This window comes from Littorina saxatilis, linkage group LG17 (assembly GCF_037325665.1).
Source record: "Littorina saxatilis isolate snail1 linkage group LG17, US_GU_Lsax_2.0, whole genome shotgun sequence".
Classification (NCBI taxonomy): domain Eukaryota; kingdom Metazoa; phylum Mollusca; class Gastropoda; order Littorinimorpha; family Littorinidae; genus Littorina; species Littorina saxatilis.
In genome coordinates this window covers 59785775-59805174 of record NC_090261.1, presented here as the reverse complement: position 1 = coordinate 59805174, position 19400 = coordinate 59785775, and the positions used below count along the sequence as shown (strand labels likewise).

The window sequence follows — 19400 nt, the reverse complement described above, 5'->3', positions numbered from 1 at the left end:
CAATTAGTTAATACAATTTGTAAGGTATAAAATAGTATTGATTTTTTTTTTTTAATTTTATTTCTTTTATATATATATATATACACATAAACACAACATAACATACACAGAGTTTATCAACATAAGGTATGGCTGTCTTAGCGCATACACACGCACATACCTAGACAAGACACAGACATAGACAGTAGGGTGGGTTGTTGAAAAGACAGGGGACATGGAAGGGGGGGGGGGGGGGGGAACTGAGGTTGGGGGAGGGGAGGGGGGGTAGGTGGGGACGGTGGTCACACTTTAGCCTCCAAGTATACATGGGGTTTAATTATCGGCATAAAAGTACTGTATAACATGTTATGAATAAATGGGTCATTCAAAAATGTTCATACGAAATCAATCAATACAATTATCCAATGGCATCAATGAAAAAAGTGTCTATATAAACACCAATCCTTTGCAAATTTACCATAATAATTATTTACTTTTCGATCAAAAACCTTTGTTTAACAATTTTCACAAAAACATTTAGTGTTGGGACTGTCTTATTTAATTTGGCTCCAAATATACTTTGTTTGGCAAGGAGAATAACCAAATCAAAAACAGCATCTGTATGAAAGTTGTCTAAATACCCTAAAATGACAAGCTCTTTTGACAAATTCAAATTACTGCAATGTGTATAATTTAGGCATAACCATTCTGTGAAATCAGACCAAAAAAGCTTAAACTCTTGTGCACTCCCAAAACAAATGTTCTAAGGTTTCCTCTTCCTGTGTACAAAAGCTACATAGTGATGTGTCAGAAATTTTCATCAAAAATAACAGGCGTTGAGTGGGAAAAATTCTATGTAGTATTCTATATTGGAACCACCTCAGGTATGTGTCTTGTGTAGTTCGCCTTATTGTCAAAAACACCTTTCTAACATTTACATCAAAATTCAATAAATCAGACCATTTTTCCATGCACTGTAGATTGCCATCATTTTTCACAAGATGGGTATATATATGTTTTACTCCACCTTTAGCTATTTGTTTCCATACAACATCATCACCAATATGAAAAACTTTGTTTAAAACTGCATCCAACTTTAATCTTTTTTGAAAATTCTTAACTGAGCGCATAACGCCCTCGAAAAAACCAAAATTCAGTTGTAAATTTGGATGTTTCAATTCATAATCGTTATACATGTATGACAAAAACCCATCGGCTCTCATCAAGTGACCGACTATAATAATGCCGTTTTCCATCCAATTCCTGTTAAAAATAACCTTTTTATCTATGCAAATATGTACATTATAATACAGACGCTCTGAAGCAAAATCACTCAAGGAGATGGGGACACATTTGCATGCAAAATGCTTATAATGTTTGAAAACATCTCTCCAGAAAGGATTCTGAACTCTTTGCATCAATATGTTTCCAAACTCACCTCCTCTCTTGTGAATGTTATGTACAAGTGGACACAGAGCTTGTAGAAGTTTAGTTACTTTTCCTTCACTACAAAGGACTCGCTGTAACCATGATATCTTCAGAGCTGACAAAAAGCATTTCAAATCCACCATTTTAAGCCCCCCCCCCCCCCCCCCCCCCCCTCTCTTCAAACGACTGATATGCTGTTGTTCTCTTTATTCTATCTTTCTTACCATCCGATAGAAAGGAAAAAAATAACCTATTCAAATCAAACAAAAACTTATCATCAGGGTCTGGTAAACTCATAAACAGATGAGTTAACTCAGACAGCGCCAAACTCTTAATAACTGTTATTTTTCCAAAGGGGGTTAAATTTCTTCTGGACCAGGACCTGAACAAATTCTCAATTTCTACCAATTCATGTTCATAATTAAGGGGTATAATGTCATATAAGTTGACTGAAAAAACAATGCCAAGAACTTTAAATGTTACAGGGTTCCAACTGAGCATAAGTTCCGGCATAAATTCAATATTTCAATTTTTATGTGAGCCTATCCAGACTGCCGTGGTTTTCTCATAATTCATTTTCATAGAGGCAAATTGCTTCAAAACGTTTATACATGCACAAAAAGATTGTTTTGAACCATCCAAAAACAGGGCGGTATCATCTTATTGAGGTTGACTCACTTGATGAAATGCTCCACCAGCTGCAATCCAAAGTGTCGCACTATGGGGGAATTCTGTTGCCCTGCTAGGACCAGACCACACTCAAGACATGCAGGAGACTTTTCGCGAAATTCTTCACAAACCTGTTGGAGAAGAGCAAAGTTTGATATTAAAATTTTAGATAAGGAAGACAGTATCATAACATAACATAACATAAGCGGCCTAATAGGCTTTTTACTTTTAGCCTTTTGCCTGCTATGTTTTTCAACTAGTGGTTTGAGTTATTGTTTTTTATATTTAGTCAAGTTTTGACTAAATATTTTAACATCGAGGGGGAATCGAAACGAGGGTCGTGGTGTATGTGCGTGTGTGTGTGTGTGCGTGTGTGTGTGTGTGTGTAGAGCGATTCAGACTAAACTACTGGACCGATCTTTATGAAATTTGACATGAGAGTTCCTGGGTATGAAATCCCCATACGTTTTTTTCATTTTTTTGATAAATGTCTTTGATGACGTCATATCCGGCTTTTCGTGAAAGTTGAGGCGGCACTGTCACGCCCTCATTTTTCAACCAAATTGGTTGAAATTTTGGTCAAGTAATCTTCGACAAAGCCCGGGGTTCGGTATTGCATTTCAGCTTGGTGGCTTAAAAATTAATTAATGACTTTGGTCATTAAAAATCGGAAAATTGTAAAAAAAAAATAAAAATTTATAAAACGATCCAAATTTACGTTTATCTTATTCTCCATCATTTGCTGATTCCAAAAACATATAAATATGTTATATTCGGATTAAAAACAAGCTCTGAAAATTAAATATATAAAAATTATTATCAAAATTAAATTGTCCAAATCAATTTAAAAACACTTTCATCTTATTCCTTGTCGGTTCCTGATTCCAAAAACATATAGATATGATATGTTTGGATTAAAAACACGCTCAGAAAGTTAAAACAAAGAGAGGTACAGAAAAGCGTGCTATCCTTCTTAGCGCAACTACTACCCCGCTCTTCTTGTCAATTTCACTGCCTTTGCCATGAGCGGTGGACTGATGATGCTACGAGCATACGGTCTTGCTGAAAAATGGCAGCTACTTGACTAAATATTGTATTTTCGCCTTACGCGACTTGTTTATATTTGTGCGCTGCGTACGTCCTAGGACTATCTTAATTGAGTTAAATTTGTAGAGAACATAAATTGTCTCCAGTGCTTGTCAAGTAAGTTTTTGAACGTGTTTCACACATGCATGCATGTAGAGTATGAAGTTTCAACCTGTAATTTTTCGAGCCATCGACCAATACCATTGCATGATCACATCATTTTTTATTGGTTCAGGCTTGTATATTCTTCTAAAACACTGGCTCAGTGGCAGCCACTGCTGAAAATACTGCAGTTCAAGAACCATTGTTTTGCACTGCAGCTGTTTTTTCTTCACGAAATGGGTCTGACTATAATACTACTCGACCGCACGCGGCTTTGCACTACCTTGCGCTACCAAACTAAAGCATGTACATGTACTTTTTTTATTTATATATATATAGTATCTTCACAACATTATCTGACTTTATACCAAGTTTTAAGTCACAGAAATAAAAAATAAGGGAGTTATGATGTATTTTGTAATGATCTATTGAGCGAAAGTGAAAGCATCGTGGTTCAGCGTCCGACCATGTTCGCATTGATCTAAGAACGCAGGCTCAACCTCACAATAAAGAATGTTCATGTAATATTTTTATATATCTAGAATCTTCACAACATTATCATACTTTGTACCGAGTTTTAAGTCACAGAAATAAAAAATAAGGAAGTTATGATGCATTTTCAAAGAGCTAGCGAGCAAAAGTGCAAGCATCGGATATCTGCATCCGACCATGTTTGCATTGTTTTTAGAATCGCAGGCACGACCATAAATTAAAGTACGGTTGTTTAATATTCTTATATATCTAGTATCTTCAGGACATCATCTACCTTTACACCGAGTTTTAAGTCACAGAAATAAACAAATAAGGGAGTTATGATGCATTTTGGAAGATCTAGCGAGGATGATGATAATGATGATCAAAATTATGATAATGAATAATGATGATGATGATCAAATGAATTGAGCAAAAGAGAGCAACAGTCTGCATGTGAGTGTGTGTGAGTGTTTGTTTGTGTATACGTGAGTGTTTGTGTATACGTGAGTCAGTTGTTTGTGCAGCCATCAGATTGGTGCACCAATTAAGACTGACGATCAACGACGTCGCCGCATGGATAAATTTCAAAGGGCATTAAAGATCAAGAGAAGCACGGCAACATCATCATCGGACGGAAACATCCATGTCTTGACATCTGGAGCCAGAGGAAAGAAAATTGGGCAGAAGAAACGAGTCAAGGCATCCAGGACACGTTAACATGATTTTTACACTCTAGTTTTTCTTAATGTAAGGTTCACTGTTTTAAGTACTGTTTTAATAATGTGACTTACATGTTAGAAGTATTTTACGTTCTGTTTTTTATTGTATGTGGCGTATTTTGCTTTAAGGACAGTTTTTGTTAATTTGATTTATTTAGCACGTTAAAAGTATTTTTACACTGTAGATTTTCTTAATGTATATGGCGTATTTTGCCATTTGCTTTGCTTTGTGTGATATTGCTTTCACGACTTAATTAAGTTAGTTGTGACTTTTAGTGCCAAAATTATTATCTTTTTGCTTGCTTGGTGTCATTGTATGCCTGCATTATTAGTTGTCAGTAATTATTACATGTGCTGATTGTTCTCTTTGCCTGCGCGCGTATAGTATGTTGGTTATGTTTGGTCATAGTATGTTTGTTTATGTTTGGTCGTTATCTTGCCTGTGCGTGTATTGTATGTTTGGTCGCTTTCTTTGCCTGTGCATGTATAGTTTGTTGGTTATGTTTGGTCGGTTTCTTTGCCTGTGCGTGTATAGTATGCTTGGTCGATGTATGTATTGTAAAGCGCTAAGAGTAGACATTTTTCTAGAATAGCGCTATAAAAGTTTGCATTATTATTGTTATTATTATTGGTGTATTTAAATATTGCCTATTTTAGCTGTGATGTCAGGTTCACTGTTTTGATAATTTAACTTACATGTTAGACGTATTTGGTTTATTTAGCAGCCATTTGCTTTGTGTGATATTGTTTGCATAACTTAATTAAATTAGTTGGGTTTTTTAGTGCCAAAATCATTATCTTTTTGCCTGTTTTAATAATGTGACTTACATGTTAGAAGTATTTTATGTTCTGTTTTTTATTGTATGTGGCGTATTTTGCTTTAAGTACAGTCTTTGTTAATTTGATTTATTTAAATTTTTACACTCTAGTTTTTCTTAATGTACAGTAGTACCTGCCATATCCGGTCACACATTAGTCATTGCAAAGGTGACCGCAAATATCAGGTGGCCATTCATTACAGGCCCCCTCCTCCTCAAAAAAAAAAACACGATCAAGTTTTCGTGAAGAAAAGAAAGCGATCATCCACGAGCCGCCGATTCATTGTCTCTGTTAGTTTTGCTTTCGTTTATACATCTTAATTATTTGCGTGTTTAACTCGATCGTCCTGGCTAAGCTATTGTTTCGTATGTTTCTATGTGTGTTGTTTGGATTATTATATATGTATTTGAGTGTCAGATAAACAAGTGTTTCAAACTCACATCAGCTGTGATCTATCCGGAAGTGACTGCCGTAAATGTACATGTATGCGCATGTCTGTATTTACAGTTTGCGCATGCGTAGGTATTCATGTCGTCTGTGCACACAACACAGGCGCTCGCCCGCGAAAGTGACAAGTGGCCGTTAAGTGGCCGATCCTGTCGAGTAAGAGGGGCACCTTAGGGCAAAAATCAGTGACCGTTTCATGACCGCGTCAGACAGGTTAACGGCCATTAAGAGTCAATTATAGAAGGAAAACTCATTAGTCATGGGAAAGCTGGCCGCTCCGGGCAGGTTCACGCCCACGAAAGGGCCGGAAATGGAAGGGACTACTGTATATAGCGTATTTTGCCATTTGCTTTGCTTTGTGTGATATTGTTTGCACGAATTAATTAAGTTAGTTGTGATTTTTACTGCCAAAATTATTATCTTTTCACCTGCTTTGTGTATCTATTTGTTGTCTTTTCGTATCTATTTGCTGTCTTTTCATGTCTTTTCGTGAAAAGACACGAAAAGACGCGTCTTTTCACATTTTAGTAGGACCCCTGTGTGCGGTCGCGTAGTATTTTAGTCAGCCCGCACGAAATAGACTCTCCATGGGTGAAACTTTTCCGCCTCAGGGCGGAAATCCGCCAAATGAAATTGGTCAAATAAGGAATTCCTTATTTTAAAAATCTGTAAAAAAAGGCGATCCGATCCGTATTTCCCCTAACACAGTGACCGGACATCGCTGAGTCTTTGTTTCACTGGGCGTGCGAATTATCGGACTACAGCTTGGCATTTGTTACCATTGTTTAAGATACCAGGAAAGGCCTACTTTTACCCTTAAAAGCCTGATTTTTCGTTTTCTTCCGGGGGGCTTCGCCCCTGCACCCCACCAGGACTGGGTGGCCGAGTGGTAACGCACTTGCGCTTGGAAGCGAGAGGTTGCGAGTTCGACCCTGGGTCAGGGCGTTAGTAATTTTCTCCCCCCTTTTCCTAACCATGGGGGTTCAAGTGCTAGTCTTTCGGATGAGACGAAAAACCATGGTCCCTTCGTGTACACTACATTGGGGTGTGCACGTTAAAGATCCCACGATTGACAAAAGGGTCTTTCCTGGCAAAATTGTATAGGCATAGATAAAAAAAATGTCCACCAAAATACCTGAGTGACTTGGAATAATGGGCCGTGAAAAGTAGGATATGCGCCGAAATGGCTGCGATCTGCTGGTCGATGTGAATGCGTGATATATTGTGTAAAAAATTCCATCTCACACGGCATAAATAGATCCCTGCGCCTTAAGTCCGAGTCTGGAGATACGCGCGCGATATAAGACTTCATATATAAATAACAGGGCCTGGGGCTGGGCGGCCCCGGGCCCTGGACCCCGGCCTCATTTTCCTTATTTTCATTTCTGATCAGTTTCACCCATGACTCTCTTCAAGCATTACAGACGTAACAAAAACATTGCTTCAGACCTGGTGTGCAGCTGCTCGGTCTTGTTGGGTGGCTGCTGGATTCATGACAGCTTCCACAGCCGCCACTAGAGTCGATAGTGTTTGTTCCATGTTTACTACACCGGTTTGAGCCGCCATGCTGACAACGGGACGTCACTCTAGTTTATTCTCATCCGGCTAGCTTCCCAAACGGCTAAACCAAATGAAAGTCTAAGTGGGTTTGGTTGAGGATCTGGACACTAGATAAACTCGACGCTTGTAAGAAAATGGAGCAACTGATAGATACTCAGCTGCTTGAATATTTTGATCCAAAGATACGCCCGTTTGTGGAGAACATCCAGACAGAAGAAGAGTTCGGAATCTTGCCAGGATCGTTGAACATTTTTGACGCCTGCTCGGGGTACATATATATCATATGTCTTTTTCCGTTTGTGTTTCCGTCCTCTTTCACAAATTCTTCATTTATTTTTGTTTAAAGCAGTCAACGTGTGTTGCATTTAAATTTGCACCCACGTGTGTTTGTGTGTGTGTATGTGTATGTGTGTGTGTGTGTGTGTGTGTGCGCGCGCGCAGACTTGTCAGTGTGTGTGTGTGTGTGTGTGTGTGTGCACATGTACATGTATCACTATCACTATCAGTGCCTCATTGATACTGGAATGGCTAGCTTGGTGGTCATGTAAAGACCCAAAATGAACAAAGCCTGACAGAACCTGCAACTTTGTGTGCAGACTTCACAGACAAATTAGGCACCTGATCTGATGATATTGAACTCAGCACATGAATGACATTGACAGAGCAGGAACATTTGAGATTTTCTAGTGTATTTTCCGGCAGCAATTATTAAGACACTGTGACTGACCTGGGTAAACGTAACAAAGCAGACACTGGTTTGGTTGTCTGGCAGTTGCCTTTCTTTAACATTACTGGGGTTTTCTTCTACAACCAGTGTCTTTATTGTGCCTTTGTAGGCACCCAGGCTGTGTAAGGAACTTTAATTGACGCCACATTAACCTAAACCTGATCCAGTCTCAGCGTTTGATTTGCTATATATATTCATTGTTTTTTAATTCCATTTTCAGTTGCCCACAGGATATAGACCAGAGGAGATTTGACAGATTTAAACTGTCTGTTCCATACTGTGGACAAAATTTGACATGTGAGTTGATTTCAGATTTTTGAATAAGTACTGTACGTGTATGACTGTCTCAGTGTCTGCATGTCTGTCTGTTTGCCTGTCTGCCTTTGAATGTGTGTGGCAAAGAAACGCAGAAGGTCCCGGATCTATGTCGACCAAAAGTGGGTGCATTCCCTGCAGGCGGACATGCTGTAGGCGTTTTTTCTGTATACAGAGAATGCGCCCAGGTGTATATCCTGTCGCGTTTCGCCGATCTCGCTGAGAGTCTTGTGATGCTTCTAGCCACATCGGTAAAATTGTGTGTATATATATATATTTGTTATCCTTTTTTTTTTCTTGAAGAGCTTTGATTCAGTGTTTCAATTTTAAATGAAGAAATGAAAGAATACATCAAGTCCTCCTGTCGAACCGCATTTTGGATGTCACAGGGGAAACAATGTTTAGATAAATCACACGCTTGGCGCGAGATTGACCAGTGTCACACTTTCCTGCAGGAAATGCACCCGTGTGCATTCCCAGGAAAAACGTCTACAGGAAGTGCGCCTACAGGCAATCCAATCACTTTTGGTCAACTTAGGCCCTTTCTGCCAAAATAATGTACGGTTAAGAGTGAGCACCTAACCTTTTTCATCATGGAAAATGGCCAGGAGGTATGTCAGACTTTAAAGAGTTGTTTCGTCAAAACCTGATTTTGAACAATGATTTGATTCAGGGGAGGTAATATTTGACTGCAGCTGCCCAGAAGAGCCCCCAGACTTCATCTTTGGACCTGACGATGATGACTTTTTACCTCCCATGGAAGAGATGGAGGTGAGCACGACTGACTTTCCTATCAACAGTCAATGCCTTAAACACACACACTCACACACACACACACACACACACACACACACACACACACACACACACACACACACACACACACACACACACCACATGCCTGTACCGGCACACACACTCACACCTCTATGATTACAGGGAAGAGATGGAGGTAAGAAAAACGCATACAATATTATATACTCACAAACACACACCTTCCAGCCCTGTGAAGATGCCTCGAATATCATTCTGTCTGTGCGTGCATCTCTTGCTTATGAGCACATCTGTTTATGTGTGTGTGTGTGTGTTTGTCTATTTGTGCTTTAGAAGAATTTGCTCTCTCTCAAAACTGTGTGAATTAAAGAAGTCTGTGCTGTCTGCACTGCAAAACGTAAAGAATGGGTTTTATGATTTGTTTTTCGTTAACGACATCTTTGTGTCCTGATTTCCAGAGCCTCTCAAAGTGGGATGCCACAAAACATGATTCACTCCTGCTGATGATCAAAGAACTGTTGCGTTACTACCGCCAGCATAACAACATAAGAGCAGCTCATCACCACAGAATTGAGCAAGACATATCATCGTTGCTCACCTCTATTGATCTGAACCCTAATGACCTGGAGCTCTACATCACTGGCACTGAGGTTTGGCCTAGATTTACTTTATACTTTTATACAGTGCAACACTCCTTTTAAGACCCCCCCCCCCCCCCATCCCATTTAAGACTTCTCCCTTTTTAAGGCCTTGGTTTTTTGGATCTTCTGTTCATAATGTCTGTAAATTTGTCCCCATGTTAAGACTCCCTGCTTTTTAAAGGTGGTCGTCTACATTTTTGCTTTTTTTCAATAATCTTATGGTTAGATTTCGATACAAAATTATGTCAAATGATGAATGAACCATGGGGAAAAAGGTTATAGAAAAAAATATATATGTAAAATAAGATTTTATTTTTGGGTAGCGTGACTCACGCTTCCAATATTTTGTTTTCTGTTTGCTGAGAACATGTGCTTTGCCTAAAAATACTGACCAATCAAATTCATGTCACTATGCTTATAGCCACACCCAAACAAGTGCAGCAACAGTTTGACACTGGAGCGCTGTCCACGCTTTTTTTTAAACGCACGAAATGCACGGGATTTGAGAGGAGTTTTGCGCTTGGCATTTTCCAAATAAGGATATCCTACTATGAGTACTACGCTGGAATACTACAATGAATTTTCAAACGGCTACACTGGCTTCGTCTTTCCTGATCGAAAGGGGGTGAATTGTTGATATTTGTAGATAATAGACTGCATTTTAATGGTCAAATGGCAATTTCGGTATAAAAATGTAGACAAGGACCTTTAAGACCAGATTTTTAACAGATTTTTAGACGTCTTAAAAGGGGTTTCCACAGTATTTGAGGTTTGGTCCATATTTATTTTATTCATACATTTTATAGCCTTGTATGTGTACATGTAGTAAGAATTATTAAGCAGCCCTGTTGTCAGACTTCTTCTTCTTGACGTTAAGTGTACCCACATTTCCATCTCAGGGCCACTTGGTGCAGACAGGGTGACTAATTTCCATTCAAATTAATGGGAAGATTGCTTGAAGGAACATTTCAATCAACACTCCATATGGGCAGCCTTGTGGCTTGTTGCAGTTGAACTTTCATCTGACGTGTTTGAGAGAAGTGTTTGCTCACTGTTCAATCCAGATTTCTTCTTTACGTTCATCTTTTTGTTTTCTTTATCATCACATAGCCATGTTGTCAAAAATATAACTATGTCTCGACATGTATTTCTCTCTCTGTCGACTGTACACAGAGATCAGAACAGCCTTGCTTTCACCTAGATCCTGCCTAAAAACAATGTTCAGACCTCATGTTCAGACTCGGCGTAATAATACCGAAAGGACTACTTTTTAGCGGTCAAGTTCAGTCGTCCGCATACTCGAAAATGCATAGTGCCTTTAGTTATGCGCTATAGAAATCTCCTTAATAAATAAATAAATAAATAAATAAAAGTGAAAAAAAGATGAAACGTTTTGCTACAGTATCGGAGGATGAACTGTCGAAGAAGAAAAAGAATCTCGTGCCAACCACTACGCAGAAGACCATCCAAGTTGTCCAGAAGAAGTTCTGAAACACGTCACGTTCCAAATCAAAAGACGACATTCTATTCTCTTACGTCACTATTCTTGGTTTACGGTACCATTCGGCGGCTTTGCTACGAGTATGCCATAGTCTTGGTTGGCCGAGACCTTGAGGTGGAATGCGAGTGATTAGGTTTGTTGATTTTGCTCGGAGAAGTGGTCCGTGTTCAAGCAAGTTTCTTTCTTCTTTGAAAACAAAAACCCTAAGACCAGTGAATGTCGAGATATATATGTTAATTGGATCTGTGATCCAATTAATGTATAATCAAACAAGCTGTACCACGGTACTTTTGTTGTGGGCAGGTCAAAGCAGGTGTGGTCTACATTGTCCTTCGACTCCAGGTAGACTTTTCACAAATACCTGCATACCTGATACAGGTAAGTCACTCGATCACTGCTATGTATGTCTGTTTGTTTGTTTGTTTGAACTGGAAACAGATTTTTTCTTTCACTCGAACAGTATTTTGATGGTTGTTCATTTCTTTCTTTTTACCTTTGTTCTTTTTCATTTATATGATTCTTTTGTGTGTATGTGCAACATGTGAAGTCCACAGTTGAATATTGAGACATATCTCTCAGCTTTTGATGCATTAAAGAGGTCTCTTTAAATCGCAGTCTTTTGAGACAGGCAGTTGTAGGAAATCGGTATTGTAATTCAATCAAGCTGGGTTTAGAATGTAACTGTATCTGTGATTGGTCAGATTATAAAGTTAATCTCTGTTGAACACTGGAAATCTGCTCTTTAAACACTTGCTGGCGAAGCACATTGATACAACCTTGATTAGCCTTGGTTATCCTTTTAGGGTATTTTTCAAGTAGGAAACACAGAAGGCTGGAAAACACTGAGACAATAATGCATGCAAAGAGATGACATCTTTTGCATTACGAAACTCGATGTATGAATTCTTCTGGGCAACGTGAGTCAATTCAATTCAATTTCCGTCAGGCTTCAATGAGACGTTTGTCGGGTGTCAATTGACCATGACAACCTCGAAGTTTCAAATGGAAGCCTTTCAATGTATAATTGTAATTGTAAAGTTTTGTTTTTATTTGAATCAGGCCAATCCAGGGGAGGACCAAGCCGTTCTATATTTTACCTATCCCTCACCTGATAGTTCACGAGTCACACCTGTGCTACATCTCTCACCCAGAGTGGAAAAGTGAGTTTGTGATTATTTTGGGTAAGATTTTGTGTGTGATTTGCTACAATACATACAGTGTGTATTTTGATAGGCTTTTCATTTTAATTTACGGTACATTAACCCCTTCACTGCCCAGCACGTACTAGGTACGTGGTCATGTTTGGTTTGTCATACGCCCATACACGTACTAGGTACGTGGCATTTACATCAAGGGCGGATCTGGGGGGGGGGGGTTACACGGGTTACGTAACCCCCCCACCCCCCCAAAAAAGAAGTAATTTATTGGCTCAGGATGCACCAGATAGCTCTATTTTGCTTCTTTGGATAAAAAAAATATCCGGGGGGGCATGGCCCCGGACCCCCCTAGAGGCTTAGGCGCCTTCGGCGCCGTCAACTTGTATCTTCGCAGTCATTTTGTAACCCCCCCCTCCAAAGTGAATTGATCCGCCCTTGTACATCAGCACTTTTCAGGACATTTGTGAAAACTAACTGGGAGGTAACCACTGTCCAACTTCTTGTAGGGGTTTTAAACACAGTTTTTTCCCATTGACCGTTCAGATAAGTTAGTACCACATGGTAAAAACCTTTTTAGAAGTTTTTTCCGATCTATAAGATTTAAAATGGCGGCCGAAAGTCGCACATCAACTCGTAGACCCGTTTTCAAATGATACAGTGTTCTGGAAGCTCTACAAGAAGTGATTTATGGATTACCACACAGAAGAATACTTTTATGGGCTGTAATGTAAGTACCTAGCTGATATTTGACACCAGTTTTAGCTGTGTTTTCTGCGGTTTTACGTGTGTGAAAGTTTGGAAACTGTCATTTTTGACAAAAATGGTCATTATATCGATTTTTACAATAACAATCACAAACAAAGTCCAATGATCATGTTATCACATAATAGCCAAGGGTGTAAGCAAACCACATGCCAAAGATCTAAGAGATATCTCAATAAATGAATGAGCAGTGAACAGATAAGTGAACCTACCGAAGAAAGCGAAATTTGCCCTGGCGCACAGCAATACCAAAATGCTGTTATACTGTGGCAGTGAAGGGGTTAAATGCATATATATATATATATATATATATATATTTGTTTCACAATATTATTCTTGAATAAGAAAAAAAATTCTTTAAAAGAAAAGTGTGTATACTGTATGTGCCTTGAATGGTAACTCAGCTTTTGTGCTGTTACTGAATACGGATTTGAAAAGATTTTGTTCATTCACATTGACAACTCTTAAGATCTTAAAAAGCTGACAAAGAATTGAATGTATGTTTATGTTGGTCTAAATCATTTTATGTGAACACAATGACCATCTTTGTCCTGCCAGTGCTCTTGGTGGGGCCACCTGTTTAAGAATACCGTCCTATACATCTGGAACCTTGCTGGGAGACTATGTTGCACATGTTAAACAACAGTTAGACAACAAGGTGAGTGCAATCTACAGTTCAACTCACATAATGTGTAAATTATATATATGTATTTGACCTGGGATGTTGCCCGATTTATTTTGGTTTGCAAATTTGCGAAAATGGCCATAAAACAGTTCAGTCTTCTTCTTCTTATATTCTTCTCCTGCATTCATGGGGTGGAACTCACATGTACACTTGTGTTTTTTGCACAAGTGGTTTTATTTTACGTGTATGACTGTTTTTTCTCTGTCATTTAGGCAGCAATATGTTAACTGGGAGGATGCATGCTTGGTATTTTTGTGTTTTTATAACCCACCTAACCCTGACTGAGAAAAAGTTCATTCAATTTCAGAGGGTTTTGGCAGTCATGATTTCCCCAATTGAGGAAAAGTTTGGCAATTCTGTGAAAATCACAACAAAGATTTCAGTGTTTCACAAACGGCAGTTACCAAACGACAACCCTGTTGACTGTCTCTCTGCCTCTCTATGTTTCTGACTGACTAGTAGGGTTTAACGTCCTCTTAGACCAGTTGGCCTATATTGGGACAGGTATTGGTAATACGCTGAAGATATGGTGTGATACTTTGACTCCAACAAGCCCGCTGTGGCTGTCTTTTTCGACAAACCAGAATTGGGTTTGTCTCGTCAAAGTATCGAAATACGATCATGATAATTAGAGACGAGAGATGATGCATGCATGTATTCGTGTTTTCCAAGCCCTGAGACTTTCGCTGTGAACTTGGGATCTTTTTTTGTGCGCATGTGTGCACACGGGGGTGTTCGGACACCGAAGAGAGTCTGCACAAAGTTGACTCCGAGAAATGAATCTCTCGCCGAACGTGGGGATTGAACCCACGCTGATAGTGACCAACTGGCTACAAAGCCAGCGCGCTACCAACTGAGCGACGTCCACGCCCCTCTATGTTTCTGTGTATATGTGTGTAGGATCCACAATAAATCTATTGTTTGCAGTTGTGCTCACTTTGGTGTTTCCTATTCTTCATTGCATGTTAGCAAATAAAGTTGGAGACAGTATAGTGCTTACTATTTATTTTTGATCAGTGCTAATTTTTAAAAACATTTTTTAAACAGGTTACACAAGTGGTGCGTGGTTTTGAGAAGAGAAAAGAGTACATTGCAGCATTCCTCAGCCAGTTTGGGAGGTGAGTGTAGAAGCAGGGAGACCAGATTTATCACTTTCAGGTTAATGCATTTCATCATCACAGTGATGTGATATGTTCAAGTGTTTTTTAGTGCAATTCTTAATTCTTAGCAAATGTAATGTACTTTTATGTCTGTAACCGCGCCCGACACTGCATTGCAGTTTTCCTTGTTTTTATAAGGACAGTAACATTTTGAGTCTCTTAGAGTCTTTGAGAAGTACAGCTAACTTTTCTGTTGATTTTGGACAAAGAAAATCTAGTAATCATCATAGAATGTTTTTGTAAATATACTTCTTTCTTCTTCTTTTTCGTTCATGGGCTTAGACTCCCACGTTCACTCATGTTTATAGCACGAGTGGATTTTTACGTGTATGACCGTTTTTACCCCGCCATTCAGGCAGCATACGCCGATTTCGGGGGAGGCATGCTGGGTATTTTCGTGTTTCCATAACCCACCGAACTCTGACATGGATTACAGGATCTTTTCCGTGCGCACTTGGTCTTGTGCTTGCGTGTACACACGAAGGGGTTAAGTCACTAGCAGGTCTGCACATACGTTGACCTGGGAGATGGGAAAAATCTCCACCCTTAACCCACCAGGCGGCAGCGACCGGGATTCGAACTCACGACCTCCCGATTAGGAAGCTGACGTCTTACCACCATGCCACTGCGCCCGTCATGTAAATATACAAAAGGGTGGCTGGATCTTTGTTTCAAATGCAACATATAGATTTATTTTTCAAAATTGTTTCAATTGGTTTTCCTTTGTAAAGCACCAACAATGTAATACTGTAGAACAGTAGAAAGCCATGGAGAATATCTGAAGTGTGTTTATTGCGGTGTAGGGATATCAGTGATTGCGTGTGTTTTATCAGAAAAATATGTTTCTTGATGTTTCAGATGTGTGATTGAATATGATTTGCAAACTTTCTCCAACATCTCCTTCCTGTTTGAGTGGAATGACTTCTTTTTCATCTACGCAGGTAAGCATGCACACAAAAGTTTAACCTGTTAGCAACCTTAGCAGAAAAAAAGTATGCTCCAAGACGAGAATCTGTTTTTTCTGTCTGTCTGTCTTTCTGTCTGTCAGTCTGTTCGTCTTCATGCTTGTTGGCTCTCTTTTTGTAAATCTCTTTCTGCCTGATCATGTCAAAAGATATGTGTGTGAAGGATCAACTTCCCATCATTTGCGCTCAAGTTTCCATTGTGGCTGTTCTGTCTAATTCGCAGGGTCGCTTCGAAATTTCTTTTGGTCGAAATAAACGGTAGTAAAACCGTTATTTCTAATATGCTGACTGTTAAATAATAACAGACATTTCTCACAAACAATATCAGCATTCGCCTGAAGGCTCATGCTTGATATCTTTTTTCTCGACATGTCTGTTATCAATTGCTAACAGTCAGCATATTCGAAATAACTCATAATAAGCTTGATATTTTCATGGGAAAGAGGGTGACAACAGTTATTGCCATGCACTGCTAATCAAAATATTTTGGTTCCTTTTCAGTGGAACTACCTTTATACTTCCCTGCGGAAACCCCAAAGTTCACATTCCAGTCAGTGTACCATGAGGTGAAAGGTCAGCCGTACTTTGAGACAGTCGGCAACTTTCCCTACAGCCCTCGATGGAGTGCTGATGAGATGGCTTCACGTGCAAAGTGAGTAAGGATAAGAATAAGATTTCACATAGTCCTGTGAGGTTATTCTCATGGAAATTCGGGCTGCTTTCTCACTGGGGGAAGTGAGCTGCCATACAGTATACGGTGCTACCCTTATTACACCCCCGGTATAGGGGTGTGTATAGGATTCGGTCCATGTGTTTGTTTGTTTGTGTTCGCATATAGATCTCAAGAATGAACGGACCGATCGTCACCAAACTTGGTGAACAGGTTCTATACATTCCTGAGACGGTCCTTACAAAAATTGGGACCAGTCAAACACACGGTTAGGGAGTTATTTGGTGTGTATAGGATTCGGTCGATGTGTTTGTTTGTTTGTTTGTGTTCGCATATAGATCTCAAGAATGAACGGACCGATCGTCACCAAACTTGGTGAACAGGTTCTATACATTCCTGAGACGGTCCTTACAAAAATTGGGACCAGTCAAACACACGGTTAGGGAGTTATTGGTGGATTAAGATTCTACAAGGACTTATAGAATAACCTTCTCAGTTGGTGGCAGTGAGAATGGTTATTTCCCTTTGACCAACGGGGGTGTTTTTCCTACCTCGGAGGAATTTCTTGTTTTATTTTCTTTTTTTCCTGCATGTGTGTATTCATTTTTACCAAGCCCTGAGACTTTCTCTGTGAACTTGGGTTCTTTATTGTGCGCATGCGTGCATACGGGGGTGTTCGGACACAGAGGAGAGTCTGCACAGAGTTGATTCTGGGAAATAAATCCCTCGCCGAACGTGGGGATTGACCCCACGCCGATAGAGACAACTGGTTTTGAAGCCATCGCCGCTGTTGACAGAGCTAATTCCTCGCCCCCCGTACATGCACATATAAAGCTAATTCATTTCGGCTGTCAGTCCACTTATCCATCTCTCAGTCAGGCAATAAATCTGAGTCAATGAATTTATTCATCCATTTCTCAGTCAAGTTAGTCAATAAATCGATCAACTATACAAAAAGAGAAAGTTAGCAATGAACATTGCTGTTCTCATGTTTTGGTCACTGACACATTCTTTTTGATATCTGCATTGGTCTGACCCCCTGGGTCTGTTGACCAACAGATATGTACTGTAGGAGAACTTCTAATTGAAGAATGCCAGAAGTAGCCAGGAGATTCTGGACCTATACATATTTTCAATCCAGATCCAACTGACCTATTGTTTCGTGAGTCTGGGAACAATGCTGACTGAACCTCAATTCAATTCAATTCAATTCAATACAACACAACTTTATTATCTGAATTTTAAGAGAAACAGAATTTTTTATTTTGGTTCGTATACACAAATAACATCACATAAAATGACATAAAAATTGACGCCTCAATACACGCATAACCCAAACCACACACATCCATACCCGCACCCTCACATACATATCCACCTCGCTACTCTCATTTGTCCATTATAATGATAAATACATTATGAATAATATCATTGCTAGTCAACTTTGCTTTGTTGAATTGCAGACTCTTCATTATGAACCACATCAGCAAGTTTCAGCGTGCATCAGTGCTGGCCAAACAGAAGTGACAGACCTCTTGAACAGTACCCTGAAAAGCTTGTCAACCGAGAGTCAATGGCCAGGTTCAAGTTCAGCCCACAGCTACAGTGGAACCGCCTTTTTTAAGACCAACAATATGTGAAGATCAGGTCTTAAAGGTCCTTGTCTACATTTTTATACCGAAATCGCCATTTGACCATTAAAATGCAGAGTCTATTATCTACAAATATCAACAATACACCCCCTTTCGATCAGGAAAGACGAAGCCAGTGTAGCCGTTTGAAAATTCATTGTAGTATTCCAGCGTAGTACTCATAGTAGGATATCCTTATTTGGAAAATGCCAAGCGCAAAACTCCTCTCAAATCCCGTGCATTTTGTGCGTTTAAAAAAAAGCGTGGACAGCGCTCCAGTGTCAAACTGTTGCTGCACTTGTTTGGGCGTGGCTATAAGCATAGTGACATGAATTTGATTGGTCAGTATTTTTAGGCAAAGCAAACAGAAAACAAAATATTGGAAGCGTGAGTCACGCTACCCAAAAATAAAATCTTTTTTTACATATATTTTTTTCCTATAACTTTTTTCCCCATGGTTCATTCATCATCTGACATAACTTTTTAGCGAAATCTAACCATAAGATTATTGAAAAAAAGCAAAAATGTAGACGACCACCTTTAAAAAGGGGGGAGTCTTAAAATGGAGGTAATTTTACACAGGTTATGAAGAGAAAATCTTAAAAATCAATGTCTTAAAAAGGAGGGAGTCTTAAATCCAGGGGTCTTAAAAGGGGGTTCCACTGTACCAGGTTCAAGTTTATACCACAGCTACAGTGGAACGGCCTGTTTAAGACCTAAAACAGATCTCAGAAATTCAAGTTGTAAAAAGGAGGGAGTCTTAAAAGGGAGGTAATTTTACAGAGGTTATAGATAATCTGAAAAAGTAAAGTCTTGAAGAAGGGATGAGGGGGGGGGGGGGGGGGGGGGGGGGGCAGGTGGCAGGTGAGGCTCCAAGGTGCTACAATTTTCCACTGTACCAGTTCACAGCTGAATATTGAAGTAGTCATGTACAACATGTGAGACGATGATTGTGCAATACATGTGAAATGTTATTATTGTTGTTGATACTGAAACCAAGAAACTACTGACTGAATATTTCATATGTGCAATCTGCTGTACCAGTGTAAAGAAAAAGGAAACATTTCCATAGCTTTGGTAAGTTGCTGGACCTACTGGTAGATTGAAGTTCTGAGTGGGTGTGTGTGTG

At 39.5% G+C, this 19400-nt stretch overlaps 2 protein-coding genes across 2 annotated transcripts in view; one reads left to right on the top strand and one right to left on the bottom strand.

The window, feature by feature from the left end:
* The window catches only part of LOC138951924 (exportin-5-like), a 32545-nt gene extending 25250 nt beyond the window's left edge, over nt 1-7295 (bottom strand). Inside the window, exons 1-2 of the mRNA XM_070323486.1 lie at nt 7173-7295; nt 2086-2207 (exon numbers count right to left, since the gene is read on the bottom strand). Of these exons, the coding sequence (XP_070179587.1) occupies nt 2086-2207; nt 7173-7289 (239 nt within the window). The 5' untranslated portion in view covers nt 7290-7295. The remainder of the gene's footprint in view (nt 1-2085; nt 2208-7172) is intronic.
* A 46-nt stretch (nt 7296-7341) lies between these two features.
* On the top strand, nt 7342-19095 carry LOC138951913 (BRISC and BRCA1-A complex member 2-like). Its single transcript, XM_070323473.1, has 11 exons — nt 7342-7551; nt 8231-8307; nt 8999-9096; nt 9558-9749; nt 11545-11619; nt 12301-12401; nt 13719-13818; nt 14893-14963; nt 15864-15946; nt 16472-16622; nt 18104-19095. The coding sequence occupies exons 1-11, from the start codon at nt 7418-7420 to the stop codon at nt 18165-18167; spliced, it is 1146 nt and encodes a 381-aa protein (XP_070179574.1). The 5' UTR covers nt 7342-7417; the 3' UTR covers nt 18168-19095.
* The last annotated feature ends 305 nt before the right edge of the window (nt 19096-19400 follow it).

Excerpts from the sequence above, each read along its gene's own strand:
- LOC138951913 (XM_070323473.1), top strand. The coding sequence starts at position 7,418 with ATGGAGCAACTGATAGATACTCAGCTGCTTGAATATTTTGATCCAAAG. Across the intron at positions 7,552-8,230 it reads ATTTTTGACGCCTGCTCGGG|TTGCCCACAGGATATAGACC; the intron begins GTACATATATAT and ends TTCCATTTTCAG. Across the intron at positions 15,947-16,471 it reads CTTCTTTTTCATCTACGCAG|TGGAACTACCTTTATACTTC; the intron begins GTAAGCATGCAC and ends GTTCCTTTTCAG.